Source organism: Poecile atricapillus, chromosome 7, assembly GCF_030490865.1.
Source record: "Poecile atricapillus isolate bPoeAtr1 chromosome 7, bPoeAtr1.hap1, whole genome shotgun sequence".
Lineage (NCBI taxonomy): Eukaryota > Metazoa > Chordata > Aves > Passeriformes > Paridae > Poecile > Poecile atricapillus.
In genome coordinates, this window is record NC_081255.1 from 33,677,340 (window position 1) to 33,700,183 (window position 22,844).

The window sequence follows — 22,844 nt, forward strand, 5'->3', positions numbered from 1 at the left end:
TTCCTGGCCTTGCTCAACCAGGTTATTTCTGCCTCATCCCATCTCAGTCACTTATTGTCATATAATTCATAATAAAGCTCAAGCTGGAAAATGGATTTGGAGAAAATTCCTTCATAACTCTTGGTAATTGTTACCTGGAGCAGCAGTTGGCATCCATATGGAAGGAGCTCCAACCCAACACTTAACAGAATTATTATGACTTACACAAACGGGGGGTTTGGCCATTTATTTAATTCTCTGTGAATATATGAACCCGAGGTGCTGGGGAGTGGCTCCCAGGCGTGGGAGGGGGGCTCTGCCTCAGCTGGGCTTCTTTCCAAGGGGAGAGAGTGGAGAGAGGAGATTTTCCCTGCCTGGGCATCCCCCTGGGCACAGCTGGCAGCTCCCAGAGCTGCTTCCCAAGGGGAACAGGAGCATTCCCTGCCCTGCCTGAGTGCCCTGCCTCTCTCAGCAGGGTTTCTGTGCTTTTATGACCCTGCTGCCCTGAATTTCGGGAGCTCCATGCCCAGAAGTGCCACCTCCCCTTTACGAAGTGTTTGGAATTTCCCAGGATGGATTTCAGATCAATTCCCTGGCCAGCAGCAGAGACATCTCTGCAGGGGCTGGAGCAGCTCAGGGCTGCACCCAGGGCAGGAAAAATGAGCTGCAGGGCACCAGTTCTGTGCTCCAGGAGACCTTGGCCTGGATCCAACCCTTATTCAGCCAGGAGCTGTCCTCTGACCGACTGCAGCAGGCTTTCAGCAGGCTCCTAATGAGAACAGGAATTTTCATTGAGGTTTATCAATATATATATACCTACACACACTTTGGATATTGTGTTTTCTGATACAGACCAGCCCGCCTGGCTGAGACACAACTATGCAAATTGAAATTTGATTTGCTTTCCAGGCTGGTATTTGAGAGATAAAATAGCAAAATCTTTCTTAGGTAATTGGGCAGCAGCAGCAGAAGCTGTGGACACAAAGGGAATTTCCCTGGAGAGTGCATTTCTCTCCAGAAATGTCAGATTTGGTGGGCCAGGCAAAGCCGTGGAGCTAAAACCGAGCAGAACCTGACACATGTCCAAAGGCAGCGAGATGTGGTTTCTCAGTCAATAAAATGAAAGTGCTGAGTTTCAGGCTGGCACTGAGCTTTGTGAGCAGGGCAGAGCTGGAACATTAATTAATGAAGGTGATGTAAATTCCTGATGAGCCTGGCCCAGCCGGGCTGGGGTCGGGGAGCAGCCCCAGGGAGCTGCAGGGTCAGGGCTGGCAGAGAAACCCCACTCCCCCTCCTTCCCCAGGGCTGCAGCCTGGCCAAAACACACAGAGAAGGGACCAGAAAAGGGACCTGAGTGAGGAAGAAGCAGGATAAAAGGTGCCCACCATGTGGAGGCTCTCTCTGGATCACGGGGAGCGAGTCCAGCACCTGCCAGGAGTGGGGAGCAGCAGCAGGGCTGTGCCCCCAATTCCCTCAATTCCCAAAATTTTCACAGCAGGGCCCTGTCCCCCTTTTGCAGAGCCCCTCAGCAGCACCCACAGCTCCTGCTGCTGCTGGGGAACCACTGAGAGCCACCTGCACCATTCACACCTGGGGCAGAATATTCACTTTATCAATGTTCCCGACACACGGCCGATGTATTGGGAATATTAACAGAGGAGTTTAATTAGGAATGTCCGTGTAGGAACCAGCACATGGAAATTGAGGGCATGGTCTGGTGCCTCTGGAATGCTGGAGATTCCAAAGGTGTGCCTCTAACCAGGAGATGCTTGCTCAGTGAAGTCCTTGTGTGATTAAATCAGCACAGAAAACACCAGCACATCCCTCTCACACGGCTCCTTCTCCTTCCAAATGTCACTGCCGGCCTCTCGGGCAGCTTTTCACAGTTATTTACCTTTTGTCACAGTTACTGGCAACATATCCAAGGATTCTGTATAAACCTGGACATCAGTAAAACCTCTGGATCATGGAACCAGCCATGGAAAAAACAATTTCTCTGGCATTTCTCTGTTAGGAAAGGACAGGGATGCTTCCCGTGGATTGCAAGGCTTTCCTAACAAAGGTGTCCCTTATCAGGGATCCCCCGCTTCAAACACTTCCCCACAAAAACCAACACAGCTGGAGGATCCAGGGGACCCAGCCATGAATAATTAGCAAATTGCCATTGATTATTCACTTTTTGGAGCCGCTGCTTCCCTGTGTTTTCCCTGCCTGTGACTTCCTCTTTTCCAGCTGCTGGATTTATTATTAACCACAGGATCTCAGGCACAGGGACAGGACCAGCTCCCCTGTGCTCATGGGATGTTCACAGCCCCCAGGCAGTGACCACACGTGGCTCTGGGTGCCCTCTGGGCTGTCCCCAGCTCATGGGGCTCTGCCCTGGCCCTGCCTGAGCAGCCACAGCCCAGGAAGTTCTCCTGGTGCTCCTCAGCCCACACAGGGCAGCCTGGGCCTCGTCCTGACGTTCCTTTCCCCTCCCCGTGGCTCTCTGCCAGCTCAGGGCTCCCTGGTGGATCACAGAGAGCCAGAGCCCTCTCCATGGTGAAGGGAATCATCCTTGTCCTTCTCTCCTGGGCTTTGGTGTGTTTGGATGCAGATCCCAGTCATGGAGGCTGGGCTGTCCCCAAGGAAGGTCCCCAGCTGTGCCCAGCTGTGCCATTGAGGTCTGTGGTGGACACTGTGTCCATGATGTCCATGATGTCCCTGATGCCCCTGGTGTCCCTGATGTCCCTGATGTCCCTGATGTCCCTGATGTCCCTGATGCCCATGATGTCCCTGATACCCATGATGTCCCTGATACCCATGATGTCCCTGATACCCATGATGTCCATGATGCCCATGATGTCCATGATGTCCATGATGTCCCTGATGTCCATGATGTCCATGATGTCCATGATGTCCCTGATGCCCATGATGTCCATGATGTCCATGATGTCCCTGATGTCCATGATGTCCATGATGTCCATGATGTCCATGATGCCCACGGTGGGTGTCCATGATGTCCCTGATGTCCCTGATGCCCATGATGTCCCTGATGCCCATGATGTCCATGATGTCCATGATGCCCATGATGTCCATGATGCCCATGATGTCCATGATGCCCATGATGCCCATGATGTCCATGATGCCCATGATGTCCATGATGCCCATGATGCCCATGATGTCCATGATGCCCATGATGTCCATGATGCCCATGATGTCCATGATGTCCATGATGTCCCTGATGCCCATGATGGCCATGATGTCCATGATGTCCATGATGCCCATGATGTCCCTGATGCCCATGATGTCCCTGATGCCCATGATGGCCATGGTGTCCCTGATGTCCCTGATGCCCATGATGGCCATGATGTCCATGATGTCCATGATGCCCATGATGTCCCTGATGCCCATGATGGCCATGGTGTCCCTGATGTCCATGATGTCCCTGATGTCCATGATGTCCCTGATGCCCATGATGGCCATGATGCCCATGATGTCCCTGATGTCCCTGATGCCCATCATGTCCATGATGTCCATGATGTTTGTTACATGGGGCTGCACAAAGAAGAACCCCTGGGTTTTCCAGCTCTGCTGCAGCGTCCCTGTGGAAACGCCCACCCTGAGAGCAGAGAGCAGCCAGTGGCCACTGAGTGCCCAGGGCTGCTGGCCAAGGAGCCCCAGCGGCCATGGGGGGGGCCCTGTGCTCAGGGGTCACAGCACAGGGTCCCACCAGGGCTGAGCTGGTTCTGCTGGGGTTTGGGGTTCCTCTCCCATGTCTGTGCACACCCCAGGGGTTCCCCATGGGATGGGAGATCCCAGGATCCCCCCAGGTCACTCTCATGGGATGGAGGATCCCAGGATCCCCCCAGATCACAGCACAGGATCCCACAGGGGCTGAGCTGCTCCTGTTGGAGTTTGGGGTTCCTCTCCCATGTCTGTGCACACCCCAGGGGTTCCCCATGGGATGAAGGATCCCTGGCTCCCCCAGGTCACAGCACAGGATCCCACTGGGGCTGGGCTGCTCCTGTTGGGGTTTGGGGCTCCTCTCCCATGTCTGTGCACACCCCAGGGGTTCCCCATGGGATGGGAGATCCCAGGATCCCCCCAGGTCACTCTCATGGGATGAAGGATCCCTGGCTCCCCCAGGTCACAGCACAGGATCCCACAGGGGCTGAGCTGCTCCTGTTGGGGTTTGGGGTTCCCCTCCCATGTCTGTGCACACCCCAGGGGTTCCCCATGGGATGGAGGATCCCAGGATCCCCCAGGTCACAGCACAGGATCCCACAGGGGCTGAGCTGCTCCTGTTGGGGTTTGGGGTCCCTCTCCCATGTCTGTGCACACCCCAGGGGTTCCCCACAAATTGGGGTTCCCGATTTCCCGCTGCTCCCCGGGTCCCTCCTCCTGTGTCACAGACTGCAGCACGCCCTGGAACAAGGCAGAAATTCTATTTTAACACCCCTCAAGTGACAAATGGAACTTGAGTGAACCCTGCATTTGGTTCCTGAGCGCTGCAGCCGAGCAGAACTCGCAGCTCCCTCGCACATACCTGAACCAGCACATATGGTCCACTCTCACTGCCAGCAAAATGAAACCCGAGTTTCACAGCAGAAAATTCTCGTTCAAGGATTAAAGAGTCCACACTTAACGAGTTGCTACCCTGAGAATTATCGTTACTTCTTTTTTTTTTTTGTCTTTTTTTTATTATTATTATTATTATTATTATTATTATTATTATTATTATTTTTAAAGGGACAATGCTTCCAGATAATATTAAATTACAAACAAAGGAAAAATCTTCACCAAATGATCCTCGTTCCCAACCAAAATCCACATATTTCCACCACCTTTAGGACAGCTCTCCTTGTTTTGACTGGATTAAAGCAATCACAGTATAAAATAAGACATTTCAGCTTGGTCTTTGAGTCAAACCTCTGAGCCAACATCCCCCATTTCCCTCCCGAGGTCAGGAGCAGACCCAGATTTTTGTATTTTCTCAGACCATTCTGCCTCCCACGTCCCCTCTCTTTCATGATGGAGAACATCTATTTTTATGATTTGCACCAATGCACTTGGTACTTGTGTGACATTTTCAGCCTCTGCCTCTCAAAGTGCTTTTCAAGGGTGGCTACAAGGCACCTCACAATTTAAGATGGAAAAAATCCTGGCAGCAGCTCAGAGACAGATTCAGCTCTGCTCTGTAGCAATGAAGCCAGACCTTCACTTTACCTGCTCTGAATTGCAAATACATCAAATTCCAGCTCCTTCTGCCTTAATATTCCTTTGTTTCCACTTGCATTTCCTGTTTAAAATAAGTGTAACGTCGTTCCCACTTTGGTAATGATCCCTCAAATATTAAATAAATGGCAGCAAAGGCTCCCTGTTATTTTGTGCCTGTTACATCTCCCCTGCAGGAATTCAGAACCTCCTGACACCACTCATCACGTGGGGAGCACGTTCAGGAGGAAATTTCACGGAAGAAAGGCAATAATTGTGGGATTTAAGCAGCTGAAACCCTGCATTTCCACTCAGTGAGGAATATCTTCATGTGAGGGATACAGCCTGAGTTCTGTCTCTCTTTTATCAGCAGCAGAACAGAGCAGCTCCACCACGAGCACCTTTGGACCCACCAGCAGATGGCTGAATATCCAACAGCAGCGAAATGCTAAAATCCACGGCCAAAAATCCCTCCCAGACAGCACCTTGGAGACCCTTTTGGGGTATATTTGCCCTTTGGGCACCCCACGCTTCTCCTGTCCAGGAGATTTCACCTCTCTGCACCCAGGGACAAAGCGAGCCGGCCCAGAGCTCCGGCACATCCCAGCCCTCCAGCTCAGGGATTCCTGGCAATGGGCTGGGAAATCTCAGTGTTCCCTTGGGGAGCTGTGGCTGTGCACCACGGGCTGGGGTTCCTGGCACAGCCACACGTGCCTGACCCCCAGAACGTGCCAGGCTTCCAGAACCTTCCCCGGCCACGCCAGCGCAGAACCTGCGAGTCCCGACCAGCACAGCCACCTTCCCAGGCTGCTCCGAGCTTCCTGTTGTTGCCATTTGATTCAATAAATTGTATTATTAAGATAGTGACAAACGTTAACAGTTAGCATTAGTTGACATTAGTAGTAGTCATGCTAAGGCTTGGTAGGCCGCACGTAACCTGCAGATGAACTGTATAGCAGATATTGCAATGTAAGCAGTGTAACTAGGAGATAATCTAAGGAATGTACCTTTTGGCAAAGAGATAATTGTACCAAGTAGTGAAAGAAAGTGAGAAATAGTTATGATGAAGAAATCATGTAGAAAACATATAAAAACCCTGTGATTTTTCTGTGGAATGGGGCTCTGTCTTTGGACGCTAGGCCACAGGCTCCCGGGCCCGCAATAAAGCACCGCATAAACGACTCCGGTTGTTTGTGTTTTCTCCGGATTGGGCAACACCGTGGCTGGGGAATCCAGGGGGGGTGGGAATGAACCCACCCTGAGCATTTGCCACGCTTTGTCCCCGTTACTTACGGTTGAGAGGCAGGCTGGCATTGGTCGTCCCTAGCTTGTTGGCAGCGACACAAGTATAGTTGCCAAAGTGCTCTTCTGTCACATTGGTAACAGTAAGAAGGGATCTTGTACTATAATTTTTAATAGTGATTCCTTGTTGACCATTGATCAGTCTAGAAAGCAAAAAGAAAATGTCTATAACTCATATACCACAACCAAGATTTCTTTTTTTTTTTTCATAGCTCTCTTTTCCTCCCTGGTTTTGCAGACACGAGCTCTTTGCAAGCTGCCAGTGCCTGTGCCAAGCACAATTCCTGGCACTTTGGAGAGGCCAGGGCCAGCCCTGGGGGTGCTTTTTAAATAAATAAAAAATCATTTATTTAAAAATAATTTATTTTTTTTTTTAAAGTAAAAAAATGTGTCCTGCAGCTGAGGGACAAGAAACAGCCACAGCCCTTCCTGCCTGGAGGAGCGGGGCACAGAAACTCCTGGATTGGGATTTTAAACTGGGCAAAGCCAACTGGGAACTGAAACACCCTCCCTGGGGCAGAAAGGGGTGGTGGCAAGGCTTTGTAAGAGGGTTTTTTCAGCCCCTGGAGTTTGCTGTGTGCTTGCACAGCTCTGGCTGGTGTCAGGTGAGAATGAGGAGACAGGATTGTGACCATGGTTTCGTTCATGGGGCTCTACAGCTGCAAATGAGCCTTGCAATTCGGGACAAAATGCTCCAGCAGCTCTGCTGAGGCAGAGCCTGGGCAGGATCAGGAGAAAGCCAAAACAGAACTCTTTTCACCCAGCTTTGAGCTTCCTACCCCAAATTCATAGGGAAAATGCAGGTGTTTGGATACTGCTCCCAAAGCCATGCCAGGGGCCGTGCTGGGCACCAGGACAAAGCAGGAGAACCAACTCTAATGATGCTGTCATAGGCAAACCACGTCTGATCAAACAAGGAGACGAGAAGGGGAACAGCGTTATTAAAAACTCACACAGTTATTACTCATAATTCCGTCTATTTCCCATAAGGAGCAGAGTTTTGGATTAAGAATACAATTTTTGTCTGCTATATTGGAGGATATAATCATATATCCTGGGAATTAATGCCATCTTCTAGCGTTCTGTCTGGAAACCTTGGCAAATCTATCGTTAATTGCACGTCTGCAGGTTGTGGACTGAGCACTGCTCGTTGTTATGGGAGTGCCTCTCTTCCCATCAGATCCCTGCAGGCTCTGCTCACACAGGAATTCTCCTCCCCAGCAGTTCCTGTTGCTGTAAAGGACCCTGCTCTTCCATGCCACATCCCCTGGGCACAAAAACCTGGAAAAATGGGATTGCAGTGCCTGGTTTGGGGTGAACTCTGCTCTTTTTTTGTCCAGAAAGAGAAAACTTCTGTGCCAGGCAGAAACTTGTCCCTTCAGCCTTTGCACGTGGATGTTCTCCTCTAAACCCACCAGTGGCTGTCCCTCTGTTTCCTGCCTCTCCTGCAGAAAATTCCAAAGGGTTCCTCAGTGCCAAGCTGCTCTGCTGTGCTGCTGCCATGCACAGGTGCCCAGGGCTGCCCCAGGATCCCTGCAGTGGATCTGGGGGCTGGAGGGGCAGTGGGAGGTGTCCCTGCCATGGCAGAGGGGTTGGGATGGGATTTGAGGTGTCTCCATCCCAAAGCAGTTTGGGATCCTGTGCTTTGCAGCAGCTGTTCCCAACAGCTCCACGCTTTTTGCCCACAGCCAGAGTTTGAGCCACACCATCTCCATCTTCACCTCCTTCACCTCCTTTTTTCCCCCAGGGAAAACGGAGCGTTGGGATTTTTGCTGTCACCACGCCCTGTCTCAGGTGACACCTGCCCCAAAACAGCCGGGAGTGTCTGCTGTGACCTGCCCAGGGCTGCCAGCTCCTTCCCCTGCCCTGCTCCCAGCCCCCGCTCCTGCTGGTGGCTCCGGGCTGGATGTTCTGGAGCAAACCTCTGGCCAGATGTGCAGATCCATGAGCATTCCCTGAGCAGCAGAGCTGCCCTGAGGCTGTGGGTGTGCTTTTCCTGGGGAATTCCTTGCTCAGGACTGAGCACACATTTATCACCTGTTCTCTGTGCCTCAGCTGTGCCCCCCAGGCTGCAGCAGCACTCTGGGGTGTGTGCAACTCCCCTGCAGCCTCCTTCCCCCCTGCTTTGAGCCTCTCCCGAGGGAAGAGCGAGCTCCTTCTCGTTCCAGAGGAGTTTCCCACGCGTGGCCATCGCTGCCAGCCCTGGGGCTGCCTTTGCTGCCACCTCACCGTGATGGAGCCACCATCATCACTTCTGTTATTTCAAATGCGAGCCGTGTTTGCTTGGAGAAGGAAAAGGGAATTAATATTTTAATATTTTATTTAGGTGACTTTCGGGCTCCTTCCCTGTGGCTGGTTAATGTCTGAGATGTAATTTCTGTAACCCCAGAACACAGCCCGAGAGCAGATGTGGGTTCAGGGCTGGCACAGTGAAGATGTTCTGCTCTCCACAGGGAACCCTCAGCAGTCTCCAAAGCCACACACATTCCTACCACCCCTGGATCCCTGGCAGTGCCCCTGGATCCCTGGCAGTGTCCCTGGATCCCTGGAAATGCCCCTGGATCCCTGGAAATGCCCCTGGCAGTGCCCCTGGATCCCTGGAAGAGCCCCTGGATCCCTGGCAGTGCCCCTGGACCCCTGGCAGTGCCCCTGGATCCCTGGCAGAGCCTCTGGATCCCTGGAAGTGCCCCTGGATCCCTGGAAGTGCCCCTGGACCCCTGGAAATGCCCCTGGACCCCTGGAAATGCCCCTGGCAGTGCCCCTGGATCCCTGGAAGAGCCTCTGGATCCCTGGCAGTGTCCCTGGATCCCTGGCAGTGCCCCTGGATCCCTGGCAGAGCCTCTGGATCCCTGGAAGTGCCCCTGGACCCCTGGAAATGCCCCTGGACCCCTGGAAATGCCCCTGGAAGTGCCCCTGGATCCCTGGAAGTGCCCCTGGACCCCTGGAAATGCCCCTGGCAGAGCCCCTGGATCCCTGGCAGTGCCCCTGGATCCCTGGAAGAGCCCCTGGATCCCTGGAAGTGCCCCTGGATCCCTGGCAGTGTCCCTGGATCCCTGGAAGTGCCCCTGGACCCCTGGAAATGCCCCTGGCAGTGTCCCTGGATCCCTGGAAGTGCCCCTGGACCCCTGGAAATGCCCCTGGCAGTGTCCCTGGATCCCTGGAAGTGCCCCTGGACCCCTGGCAGAGCCCCAGGCCAGGCTGGACACTGGGGCTGGGAGCAGCCTGGGACAGGGCAGGTGAGAATGGGATGGGATTTAAGATCCTTTCCAACCCAACCATGGGATGTTTCTATCACAATTTTAAGATGCTTTTATTAACTTGTCCCCCAAATTTTCTCCGTCTCTCCCCACCCTGGGGGAAGTTATTGAGCAGAACTCCTGGGAGCTCGGTGATTAGGCAGAATTAGCCCTCTCTGCCTCAAAGAGCAATAACTTTAACTCAGTGCAGTCTGTTACTGCCTCTGTGTTTAGCTTTAATGGTTATTTTATGATGAGGTGATCCCTGGAGTCTGGGAATGGTGGGTTTGGATTTACATTAATCTCAGTAACAACAAAGCAGTTTCCACCCCCAAAAGCCTTGTTTCAGACACTGCACACACACTCATGATTTCAGGGCTAACTCCCACTGCTAATTTATTGAAATAAAATATCCATCCAGATTCCTAAGAAAGAGGAGTCCCAGTCCAAGAGTCTCTGATAAAAATGAGGTGGTGTTAGCAGAGAACCCAGAGGGTGTGCACTCCCAGGGTGTCAGCTCAGCCCTGAGCACGGCTGCAAATTATCTGCAGGCACTGGAGGTGCTGAACCTTCTCAGCTCTGCATCAAAGCAGTGCCTGAGCTGCCCAAAACTCACCCTGAGCTGCCCAAAACTCACCCTGGGCTGCCCAAAACTCACCCTGGGCTGCCCAAGGCTCCCCTGAGCTGCCCAAAACTCACCCTGAACTGGCCAAAACTCACCCTGAGCTGCCCAAGGCTCACCCTGAACTGCCCAAAACTCACCCTGAGCTGGCCAAGGTGCACCCTGGGCTGGCCAGGCTCACCCTGAGCTGCCCAAAACTCACCCTGAACTGGCCAAAACTCACCCTGAACTGGCCAAAACTCACCCTGAGCTGCCCAAGGCTCATTCTGAGCTGCCCAAAACTCACCCTGGGCTGCCCAAAACTCACCCTGAGCTGCCCAAAACTCACCCTGAGCTGCCCAAAACTCACCCTGAGCTGCCCAAAACTCACCCTGAGCTGGCCAAGGTGCACCCTGGGCTGCCCAAAACTCACCCTGAGCTGCCCAAGACTCACCCTGAGCTGCCCAAAACTCACCCTGAGCTGCCCAAAACTCACCCTGAGCTGGCCAAGGCTCACCCTGAACTGCCCAAGGCTCCCCTGAGCTGCCCAAAACTCACCCTGGGCTGCCCAAGGCTCACCCTGAGCTGCCCAAGGCTCACCCTGGGCTGGCCAAAACTCACCCTGAGCTGCCCAAGGCTCACCCTGGGCTGGCCAAAACTCACCCTGAGCTGCCCAAGGCTCACCCTGGGCTGGCCAAGGCTCCCCTGAGCTGGCCAAGGCTCACCCTGAGCTGCCCAAAACTCACCCTGAGCTGCCCAAGGCTCCCCTGAGCTGCCCAAAACTCACCCTGAGCTGGCCAAGGTGCACCCTGGGCTGCCCAAAACTCACCCTGAGCTGCCCAAGGCTCACCCTGAGCTGGCCAAGGCTCACCCTGGGCTGGCCAAGGCCCACCCTGGGCTGGCCAAGGCTCACCCTGGGCTGGCCAAGGCCCACCCTGGGCTGGCCAAGGCTCACCCTGGGCTGGCCAAGGCTCACCCTGAGCTGCCCAAGGCTCACCCTGAGCTCACTGCCCATCATCCAGAGGCAGAGGGGCGACACTGGGTCCAAACCAGCCCAAACCAATACCTATGGGTGTTTTTCCTGCAAGGGATGGGGCTCAGAGATCCCCAGCACCTTTGCTCACAGCATCCCCTGAGCTGCAAGGGACCCCCAAGGGTCATCAAAGCCCAGCTCCCGAGAGGATGGAGCATTAGATTTAACCCAGCATTTGAGCAGCAAGACCCAACAGGACAGAGCTTTTCCTGCTGAGGTGAAACACCAACCAAAACAGGAGCAGAAGCACAGCTCGGGTGCCCTGAAATATTCTGCTTCTCCTTCCCTGCTGCTGCCGTGGCACTGAAGGTGCTCAGCAGAGAGGAGCTGGGGCAGTTGTTATGAACAGGAAGGTGATCAGCGAGCTGGGAGCTGCTAACTGAACCCAGAGTGCCAAAAGCTGCTCTGAAACATCCCCACAGAAAGGGGGTTTGTGCTGCAGCTGCCCCTGCACGGCACCAGCAGCCGTGGGAAAGGGCTGCAGATGGGTTCCATGGGCTGCAGATGGATTCCATGGGCTGCAGATGGATTCCATGGGCTGCAGATGGATTCCATGGATCCCATGGGCTGCAGATGGATCCCATGGGCTGCAGATGGGTTCCATGGGCTGCAGATGGATCCCATGGGCTGCAGATGGATTCCATGGGCTGCAGATGGATCCCGTGGGCTGCAGATGGATTCCATGGATCCCATGGGCTGCAGATGGATCCCATGGGCTGCAGATGGATCCCATGGGCTGCAGATGGATCCCATGGGCTGCAGATGGATCCCATGGGCTGCAGATGGATCCCATGGGCTGCAGATGGATTCCATGGATTCCATGGATCCCATGGGCTGCAGATGGATCCCGTGGGCTGCAGATGGATTCCATGGATCCCATGGGCTGCAGATGGGTTCCATGGGCTGCAGATGGATCCCATGGGCTGCAGATGGATCCCATGGGCTGCAGATGGATCCCAGGGATTCCATGGGCTGCAGATGGATCCCATGGGCTGCAGATGGATTCCATGGGCTGCAGATGGATCCCACCAACAGAGGAGAAACATTCCCGGTGCACAGAGGAAGGAGCAGCTCAAGGGAAGGTTTAGGATACGCTGGGATGCAATGGCCCAGCAAAGAGGGAGGAGGACAGCAGCTCGTGCTGCAGGAGGGGAGCAGCTGAGGAAGGAGCTGGCAGATGGCTTCCTGTGAAAAAGGGTCATTAATATTCTCCTGCCAGCTCCCAGGTTTAAGGGGATGTTCGAGCTGAAAAACCCAGCACTTGGAAGCTGGGAAATTCCCAAAGCTTCCCAGTCACAAGGGACAACATCCACCTGCTCTGCACCAGCGTGTGAGGCCAACAGAAACGAGCTCCTGCACAAGCCAAGAGCTGTAAACCAAAATGTGCAGGATAAATACACCTCCCTGCTGGATGAGCTGCCTGTGGGATGAAGGTGCCTCTGCAGAGCTGCTGCTGCTGCTGTGCCACAGCCCCCAGCAGGCAGAAGGGCAGGGGCTGCACACAGACCCAGCACACACGGGCAGCTTTCGGGGTTCAGCTGCCCTGGCAGAGCCCTGCTGACCCCAGGGAACACAGCCAGGGCACACCACAGCCCCCTGCAAAGGGGAGGGACACAAATTCAACAAAAACCCTCTCTGCAGATTTCCCCAGCACTTTTCTGCCTCTCACCCTTCAAAGGCTGCAATTCCTGCAGCACCTTTGGATGCCAGGCTCTTGCAGTTTCCTCTCTCACAGAACAGGAGCTGCAGCCACGGGGCAGCTCCCGGAGCCTCAGCCCCAAGCACCCACTGCTGGAGCTCAGGGAGCTGCTGGAGCTCGGGGAGCTGCTGGAGCTCAGGGAGCTGCTGGGGCTCAGGGAGCTGCTGGGGCTCAGGGAGCTGCTGGAGCTCGGGGAGCTGCTGGAGCTGCTGGAGCTCGGGGAGCTCAGGGAGCTCAGGAAGATGCTGGAGCTCGGGGAGCTCAGGGAGCTGCTGGAGCTCAGGGAGCTGCTGGAGCTGCTGGAGCTCAGGGAGCTGCTGGAGCTCAGGGAGCTGCTGGAGCTGCTGGAGCTCAGGGAGCTGCTGGAGCTAAGGAAGATGCTGGAGCTGCTGGAGCTCAGGGAGCTGCTGGAGCTCGGGGAGCTGCTGGGGCTCAGGGAGCTGCTGGAGCTCAGGGAGCTGCTGGGGCTCAGGGAGCTGCTGGGGCTCAGGGAGCTGCTGGAGCTCGGGGAGCTGCTGGAGCTGCTGGAGCTCGGGGAGCTCAGGGAGCTGCTGGAGCTGCTGGAGCTCAGGGAGCTGCTGGGGCTCAGGGAGCTGCTGGAGCTGCTGGAGCTCAGGGAGCTGCTGGGGCTCAGGGAGCTGCTGGAGCTGCTGGAGCTCGGGGAGCTGCTGGAGCTGCTGGAGCTCGGGGAGCTCAGGGAGCTCGGGGAGCTGCTGGAGCTCAGGAAGATGCTGGAGCTGCTGGAGCTCAGGAAGATGCTGGAGCTGCTGGAGCTCAGGGAGCTGCTGGAGCTCGGGGAGCTGCTGGAGCTGCTGGAGCTCGGGGAGCTGCTGGAGCTGCTGGAGCTCAGGGGGCTGCTGGAGCTCGGGGAGCTGCTGGAGCTCAGGAAGATGCTGGAGCTCAGGGAGCTGCTGGAGCTCAGGGAGCTGCTGGAGCTCAGAATGGTCACCCCGGGGCAGCCCCAGCCTGGCAGCAGCCCTGGCACACGAGGGGTGGGCGAGCAGTGGCTACTTACTTCCTCTCTCCTTTGTACCACTCAAAGAGCGGGGCAGGCACTCCTGCACCTTCACACCGGATCAGGCCGTTCCCTCCAAGCATCACACCGCTGGATTTAAGTTCCTGAATTGTGGGGGCAACTGAAAAATAAGAATTGTGAAACGGACATTGGCATCTGGATAGGCAGGTCACCCCAGGCCGCTGCTGCTCTCAGCCCCTTTCTCCAGCCTGAGCCACACTGCAGCACTTTGTGGGGAAATGATCCCACCCTGCAGATCCTGCTCCGTGTGCCTGCTGTGAAATCCCAGCTGGGACGTGAAGAGAGCCCAGTCCAGCTGTGGACAGAGCCCAGTCCAGCTGTGGCCAGAGCCCAGTCCAGCTGTGGACAGAGAGCCCAGTCCAGCTGTGGCCAGAGCCCAGTCCAGCTGTGGACAGAGAGAGCCCAGTCCAGCTGTGGACAGAGCCCAGTCCAGCTGTGGACAGAGAGAGAGCCCAGTCCAGCTGTGGCCAGAGCCCAGTCCAGCTGTGGCCAGAGAGAGCCCAGTCCAGCTGTGGACAGAGAGAGAGCCCAGTCCAGCTGTGGCCAGAGCCCAGTCCAGCTGTGGCCAGAGCCCAGTCCAGCTGTGGACAGAGCCCAGTCCAGCTGTGGACAGAGAGAGAGCCCAGTCCAGCTGTGGCCAGAGCCCAGTCCAGCTGTGGCCAGAGAGAGCCCAGTCCAGCTGTGGACAGAGAGAGAGCCCAGTCCAGCTGTGGCCAGAGCCCAGTCCAGCTGTGGCCAGAGCCCAGTCCAGCTGTGGACACAGAGCCCAGTCCAGCTGTGGACAGAGAGCCCAGTCCAGCTGTGGCCAGAGCCCAGTCCAGCTGTGGACACAGAGCCCAGTCCAGCTGTGGACAGAGAGCCCAGTCCAGCTGTGGACACAGAGCCCAGTCCAGCTGTGGACAGAGCCCAGTCCAGCTGTGGACAGAGAGCTCAGTCCAGCTGTGGACAGAGCCCAGTCCAGCTGTGGACAGAGCCCAGTCCAGCTGTGGACAGAGAGCCCAGTCCAGCTGTGGACAGAGCCCAGTCCAGCTGTGGCCAGAGCCCAATCCAGCTGTGGCCAGAGCCCAAGGGCAGCCACAGCTGCCAGCTGTGTTTAATCTGTTTAATCCCATCAGGATTTCGGTCCTGAGCACGGGGAGAGGCTCAGGAGCCCCTGGCACTGGCAGATCCCCAGGGCCAGCAGCTCTCATCTGCAAACAGCCCCAGCCCCAGAGCTCAGGTGGCCTTTGGGATCTCAGACTAAAGGAATAAACCTCCAAGATGATGAGTGTCCACAAATATCAGAGAACAGAGACTTTCCCATCGTTCCACTGCACATGGAGTTGTTTCAGCGAGTGCATTTTGTCTTTTTAAATAGCAAACATTGTAAATAGTAATAAACTTTTTGAGCTTGGAACTACAGACACAAATAAAGATGAAAAGCAATTGTCAGGTTTTCCAGTTGCCAGCCAAAGGAACCGCCAGCTGAAAATAAAACACAGCAAATTCCTCAGGAAAGAGATTATCAAAGGCAACAACTGCCTCCTCCTGGAACTTTTTACGTTCTCTGGTTTTAAACAATAATTTATGTGCATCATCAAAACGCTGTAAAACCCAAACCACATAACTTATAAATAAAAATCTGTTTATTTTTTCCCGAGCACTTCTCCAGATGTTGCTTGAAGGTGTTTATGGGCACGTGGAGCTCTGCCTGCCTCGCTCTGCCTCCCTCACCTGGGGCTGCTGCTCCCCAGCCCAGCTCAGACCTGACCCAGGAGCTCCTCACCAGCTGAGGCTGAACCTCCTGAGAGCTGAAGGGTCCCTGGGCCACCCCAGCTGAGCCTGAGCCCGCCAGGAGCTCCCAGAAAAGCTGGGAATAAAGCCCAGGAGCTGCTGGCTTGGGCTGTGGCCAGGATGGAGAGCTGGAGGTGGCCACAGGAAAGATCTGCCAGCCCCAGATCAGCAGTGCTGAGTGAGCCCCAGCCACCCCCAGCTCCTCCAGCTGCAAACCCCTGCCCGTGGGGAAGGCAAAAGCATCAGGTGAGAATATCCCACTGAGCCACGGGGAATCCTGGCTGTTTGCACACCTGGAATCAGCTGCACAGCTGCTTTTACCTGGGTGAGGGGTGGGCACAGCTGCCTCAGCTCTGTAGTCAGGGATTGCTGTAATAATTCTGTATTTCTAGAATAATACAGAATAATGCTGTAATTCCAGCAAACCCGATCCAATGGCTCTGTAAATCTGAAATACTCAATGAGTGAACACTGCTGAACCCCTGTGCAGCGTTATCTCTGCCTGCCTGTCCCTGTAAATCTGAAATACTCAATGAGTGAACACTGCTGAACCCCTGTGCAGCGTTATCTCTGCCTGCCTGTCCCTGGAAATCTGAAATACTCAATGAGTGAACACTGCTGAACCCCTGTGCAGCGTTACCTCTGCCTGTCTGTCCCTGTAAATCTGAAATACTCAGTGAGTGAGCACTGCTGAACCCCTGTGCAGTGTTATCTCTGCCTGCCTGTCCCTGGAAATCTGAAATACTCAATGAGTGAACACTGCTGAACCCCTGTGCAGCGTTATCTCTGCCTGTCCCTGGAAATCTGAAATACTCAATGAGTGAGCACTGCTGAACCCCTGTGCAGCGTTATCTCTGCCTGCCTGTCCCTGTAAATCTGAAATACTCAGTGAGTGAACACTGCTGAACCCCTGTGCAGCGTTATCTCTGCCTGCCTGTCCCCTGCAGTGCCACTGCCACTCCCCTGGGAGCCATCCCAGAGCTGGGCTGTCCTGGAGCTCTCAGCTCCACAAACCTGGGCAAACACAGCTCCTGGTGCTCCTCAGGAGGTGTCTGAGGGACCAAACCCCGCCTGAGGCACAGGGTGAGGTGTTCTCTGTGCTACAGCCTCACCCCCAGGAAGGGAATGTGCTGGGAATGCAGCTGCCAGGCCAGGGACAGCAAACACAGTGCTCAGCACAAATCCTGATTTGAACAAAACTGGGCGAGGGAGCTTCCCCTGGGGCTGCACCAGAGCCCTCCTCCCTCTTCCATCGCTCCCCCAAATCCAACTCACACCCTGGCAAACTCACCCTTTGCCTCCAACTGCCTCACAACAAACAACAAACATTACAACAAAGCAGCCCATTATTATTCATTCATTAGCTTTCACCCAGTAACATTAACGTTGGAAGGGGATAATAAATGTACAGGTAATTTGCATGACCTCTTCTCCATAATCTGCATAAGGAAAACCTCAGATTGTTTTTGTTACTCCATCAAAACCACAGGGACACCTGAAACATCCCCACTCCTTCCCTCATTGCTGCTCCCCCCTGGGCCTGCTCACCTTTCCCTGGGTGTTTTGGGGGTTCTGGGGACATTTTGGGGATGTTTTGGTTTTGGTTGGATGGCAGAGCAGCAGAACATCCCTGCCAGTGTTTCAGGATGGGATGGTGCAGAAAAACCTGCATTTCACTGCTGCTTCTCAGGCAGCTGGGAAGGGGACACCAGCTGCATCCCAGCCCTAAAGAACAACTCCAGGCTCTGCTGCTGCTTTGGAAAGTGCTGGAAAACTTCTGAGGAGGAGATTTACTCAGATCTCCCTTTGAGGAGGATTTCAGCTTCTGTTTGTTCAGAATAAGAACTGAAATCAATGTTCCCTGCTCCAGGAAATCCCTGGTTAATACAGGCATGGAAACACAGAGCGGAGACTGCTGGAGCCTCCATCTCCTGCATTTATCACTGCCAGGTTATTTTATGGCTTTCAGTCTAAAGACAAACTGTGGGATGCAGTCATTTTCCTGGAGCACTGGTTAGGGAGCCAAAAACCCCTCAGGGCTGGAAGACTGAGCAGCTCCAGGTGAAATCCCACAGCCCAACCCTGCTGCTCTGGAATGGGGAGAGACAACTGGGAGGAGAAATTTGGTTAAAAAGAAGTTGAGGCTGAAGGGAGGTGAAGGCACAAGTGAGATTCCAGCTCCAGCCCCGTGTGTGGGAAGAGATTGCGTGGGTCAGGGGGTGTGGGGCACCCCCTCATAAATAACAATATAAATAACAATAAACAAGGAAATGAGGCAAGGAAAGGAGCCCTTGGCCCAAAGCTGTGGGCAGCAGGAGGGAGGGAAGGCTGGCAGGGAAAGCTGGGAGAGGCTGCAGGAGGAGGGAAGGGGTGTCTGGATAATCCTGCCCCCCTCAGCTCCCAGGGCAGGATTATCCAGACAAATCGACGGCTGGAGGAGCCACTGCAATGAAATCTAACGGGGATGTTAACAAGGAAACCTGCTGTAAAACCAATCATTTAAAATGTATTTGTCATTTTTAGGTCTCCTAAATAACGGTTGAATGAAATGATAGAGGGAAGATGTGATTATCTGTGTCTGTCAGCAGCACTGGCTCCTGTGACTCACATCCAGAGGTTTTTCCTCCCCACGGTGGCTCCTGCTCAATCCCCTCCCATGGCTCATCCCTGCAGAGCCGGGCATTGCAAATAAATGTTTCATTGCTGGCTTGGAAATGAGTTACAGGAACTGGCTTGGTGGCAATGTCCCCAATTCCTCTGAGTGCCTTGCTGGGAAAGGCTCTTTGGGGCTGCAGCTCCACGGGAGCGTTCCCGATGTCCTCCCATTGCTGTCCTCCCATCGATGTCCTCCCATCCATGTCCTCCCATCGCTGTCCCCCTATCGATGTCCCCCCATCCATGTCCCCCCATTGCTGTCCCCTCATCCATGTCCCCCCATCCATGTCCCCCCATCCATGTCCCCCATCCATGTCCCCCATCCATGTCCCCCCATCCATGTCCCCCCATCCATGTCCCCTCATCGATGTCCCCCCATCCATGTCCCCCCATCCATGTCCCCCCATCCATGTCCCCCATCCATGTCCCCCATCGTTGTCCCCCCATCCATGTCCCCCATCCATGTCCCCCATCCATGTCCCCCATCCATGTCCCCTCATCCATGTCCCCCCATCCACGTCCCCTTATCAATGTCCTTCCATCCATGTCCCCCATCCATGTCCCCCATCCATGTCCCCCCATCCATGTCCCCCCATCCATGTCCCCTCATCGATGTCCCCCCATCCATGTCCCCCCATCCATGTCCCCCCATCCATGTCCCCCATCCATGTCCCCCATCGTTGTCCCCCCATCCATGTCCCCCCATCCATGTCCCCCATCGCTGTCCCCCCATCCATGTCCCCCATCGCTGTCCCCCCATCCATGTCCCCCATCCATGTCCCCCCATCCATGTCCCCCATCCATGTCCCCCCATCCATGTCCCCCCATCCATGTCCCCCCATCCATGTCCCCCCATCCATGTCCCCCATCGCTGTCCCCCCATCCATGTCCCCCCATCCATGTCCTCCCATCGCTGTCCCCCCATCCATGTCCTCCTATCGATGTCCTCCCATCCATGTCCCCCATCCATGTCCCCCCATGGATGTTGAGGGACAGCTGGCCCTGAGCCCAAACACACATTTATTGTCCCCAAAGCCAGGGATGTCTGGGTCCCACAGGAGGGCTCTGGGCACAGGGATGGAGGGAGGGAGGGGAGCTGTGTCCATCCTGCCCTGAGGTGGTGCCAGGAGCTCAGAGCCACCTGCACAGGGCAGTGCCCGAGGCCACGCCGGACACTGGGGCTGTGGACGGGGTCCCTGCAGGGCAGGGCTGGAATCAGGTGGGATTTGAGTCTGTCCCAAGCCAAACCTGTCCCTGGCTCTGACTCTGCACCCCTGAGCTCCCAACACCTGCACACACAAACCCAAACCTGTCCCTGGCTCTGACTCTGCACCCCTGAGCTCACTGTTAGAGATACATTTTGTATTGTTGGCTTTTCACAAACATTAAAATGAATGTTATGTGTAGAAGAATGAGAAATTTTGTTGTATTCATATAGTTTTCTTTATTTCTGTTATTGATGAAATTTAGAAATAGTAGTATAATACATATATGTTAGGCTATGGCAGAGTATTAAAATAAAAAACTGCTTTTGTTTGTATAACCCAAAGACTGATAAAAAAAAAAAACAGCCAGAGAACTCCTGCATTTGTAAACTCTCTTATCCAGATGAAGACAGCAGTGACCAGAACTCTGGGGGAGGAATTTATTGCATTTCTGGTATCAGGGAATGTAAATCTCAATGGCACCAAGAGGATTGATCTATTGGGAAGGGGGCAAAAGAAAAACTAAAGAGAAGAACCCCAAAGATCCTAAGAAGAATGTATGAATATGTATGAGAATTTATGGATATGTAGTAGGATTCTGTTTTTAAGAGACAATCCTTTGTTAGTGAGGTGAATGCAGAGACACCTGGCTGTATTTGTATACTTTATTTTTTCTCCTAATTGTTTTTTTTTATTAAACTTTTAAATTCTATAAAAATTATGTGAACCTCGTTTTTCACATCCCCAACACCTGCACACAGGAACCCAAACTCTGTCCCCAAAGTTCTGCTCCAAACCAAACCAAGCCCATCCCCATCCCAAACAATTCCAGGCTGATTCCAGGGGTCTGAAGGAGGAGTTAAACCCAGGGCATTCCCAGGCACAGGGAATGCACCAACTCCAGCAGGTTTTGTTTCCTCTTTTAACATTTTAATGAGCTTCGGGACTTTTATGCACATTAGTTATGTTGCCCTAATTACTCATTATAATTCTAATGTGCATTTTATATTTAATTACAATGCTTATAAAGATTTGGTATGGACAGTAAATTATTATAACTAGCATGTGCATAATGATTACGAGCTGAATTTATTAACTTTTACACGAGCACTCAGGGTTGGAAACTTTCAATTTCACCTTTGTGAGCCCCCATATTGTCTGACTAAACCAACATTTCTGTGGCATTAATTGTAAATGTCAAGAAAAAAAAAAGATCTTTTATTTTCCCTGTTTTCATCAGCTTTTAATTTGGCATCCTAATGTCATCTTTTGTTAGTGAAATTGCTTTCCAGGGTGTTAAGATAAAAAATTCCAGGTAAGAGAACCAGGTTTTCTGAGATGCGTTTTGTGCTCAGAAAAACAGATATCAGCAAAATTCAAATATATTCTTTGCTGTATATGCACCCTCCCAGTGTTTTACCAACACAGTAACAAGGCAGACAGTGTTACTTGTGCTTTGTGTAATTAAGATGGGCTTTTGATGCTCTGGATTATTTCATTTCTCTAATTTATTCAGAGCAGCAGCCCTAGCTCTCCCCAGATTAATGGAGTGGTTTAATAATGGCTCCTCATGTCAGAGCCTCCTCTGCCACGCAGAAACATTTGAGAGACACGACTGGAACAACCACTGGGCTCAGCAAGTACCAGGCTGATTTATTCCAGCTTTTCTTGATGACTTATCAGAATCACGGATTCACTGCCATCCTGACACGCACATTTCCATAAATTTTATATGCAAACACAGGAGATGTCGGTAAGAATTCACTTCTGGATGGAACACAGCGTCTCTTTTGAGCTTCTCACGGAATCCCAGAATGGTTTGGGACCTTAAATCCCATCCCATCCCAGCCCAGCCATGGCAGGGACAGCTCCCACTGTCCCAGGCTGCTCCAAACCCATCCAGCCTGGCCTTGGGCACTGCCAGGGATCCAGGGACAGCCCCAGCTGCTCTGGGAATTCTATTCCAGCCAGGAATCCCTTCCCAACATCCCATCTAAATGTCCCTTCCTTCAGCTTTCCCTCTCCCTTGCACTTTCACTGTTGTGATTGTTTTCACTGGATTCATTGAACAATTGTGTCAGCCCCTGGGGAGAGAGGAGCCTCAGGCACTCCCTGTGTGGATCTGGGATGTCACAGGCACATCTGCTCCCCAAAACCTGCTCCTCCCTCGGCTCCAGCCCCCAGACTGCTCTGGGGGCCCCCAAACCCTGCCTGCTGTGCCATTTGTGGCTTTGGACACAAAACCTCCGGTGCTGAGCACAAAGCTTAAAACCCACGGGTAATGGTGTGTGGGTGGAAAACATAAAAATCTGCAGCACAAAATAATACTTAATAAATAATAGGCTGCCAGACAGGAAATCTGGACAATCTGTTTTCCAGGTATTTCAGGGATAACAAAAAAAAAAAAAATAAAAATAAAAGAAATAAAAAAAGAAGAGGAAAGAACTTAATGAAGCCTCCCCAAAAGCAGCAAAGCAAACAAAGACCTAGAGGGAGCTGCAGCAGAAAAGGCAAGTTGGAAGAGCTGCTTTGTTTCTCTGTCCATCGGGGTTTATCTCACTGCTGCATCTCTTTAATCCTTTTATTTTCCAGCAAAGCACTTTTCTCCCGCATTCCCTTCAAGGCAGCTCTGTAAATGCAGTTTGATCCCCTGTTAAAGGAGCTGCTCCAGCCTGGGAACTCGAGTTCCTTCCCTGAGCAGCATCCAAGGGGTGCAGCTCCAGCCACCCCTGGCTCCCAGGGACACTCCCTGTCCCTGGACACTGCTCCAGGCCACAGCAGCTGGGGATGCTCCCCACTCCCAGCTGGGCCAGGCCAGGCTCAGGGTGGATTTTGGGAAAGGTTCTTCCCCCAGAGGTGCTGGCACTGCTCAGATCCCAGGGAATGGTCCCGGCCCCAGGGCTGCCGGAGCAGCTCCAGGAGAGCTTGGACAGCACTGCCAGGGATGCTCAGGGATGCTCAGGGATGTTCAGAGATGCTCAGGGATGCCCAGGGATGATCAGGGATGCTCAGGGATGATCAGGGATCCTCAGGGATGCTCAGGGATACCCAGGGATGCTCAGGGATGCTCAGGGATGATCAGGGATCCTCAGGGATGCCCAGGGATGCCCAGGGATGCCCAGGGATGCT

At 53.6% G+C, this 22,844-nt stretch overlaps 1 protein-coding gene across 1 annotated transcript in view; it reads right to left on the reverse strand.

The window, feature by feature from the left end:
- Positions 1–22,844, reverse strand: part of NEGR1 (neuronal growth regulator 1) — a 204,159-nt gene that overhangs the window by 36,719 nt on the left and 144,596 nt on the right. Inside the window, exons 5-6 of the mRNA XM_058843215.1 lie at positions 14,062–14,182; positions 6,469–6,620 (exon numbers count right to left, since the gene is read on the reverse strand). Coding sequence (XP_058699198.1) covers positions 6,469–6,620; positions 14,062–14,182 — 273 coding nt within the window. The remainder of the gene's footprint in view (positions 1–6,468; positions 6,621–14,061; positions 14,183–22,844) is intronic.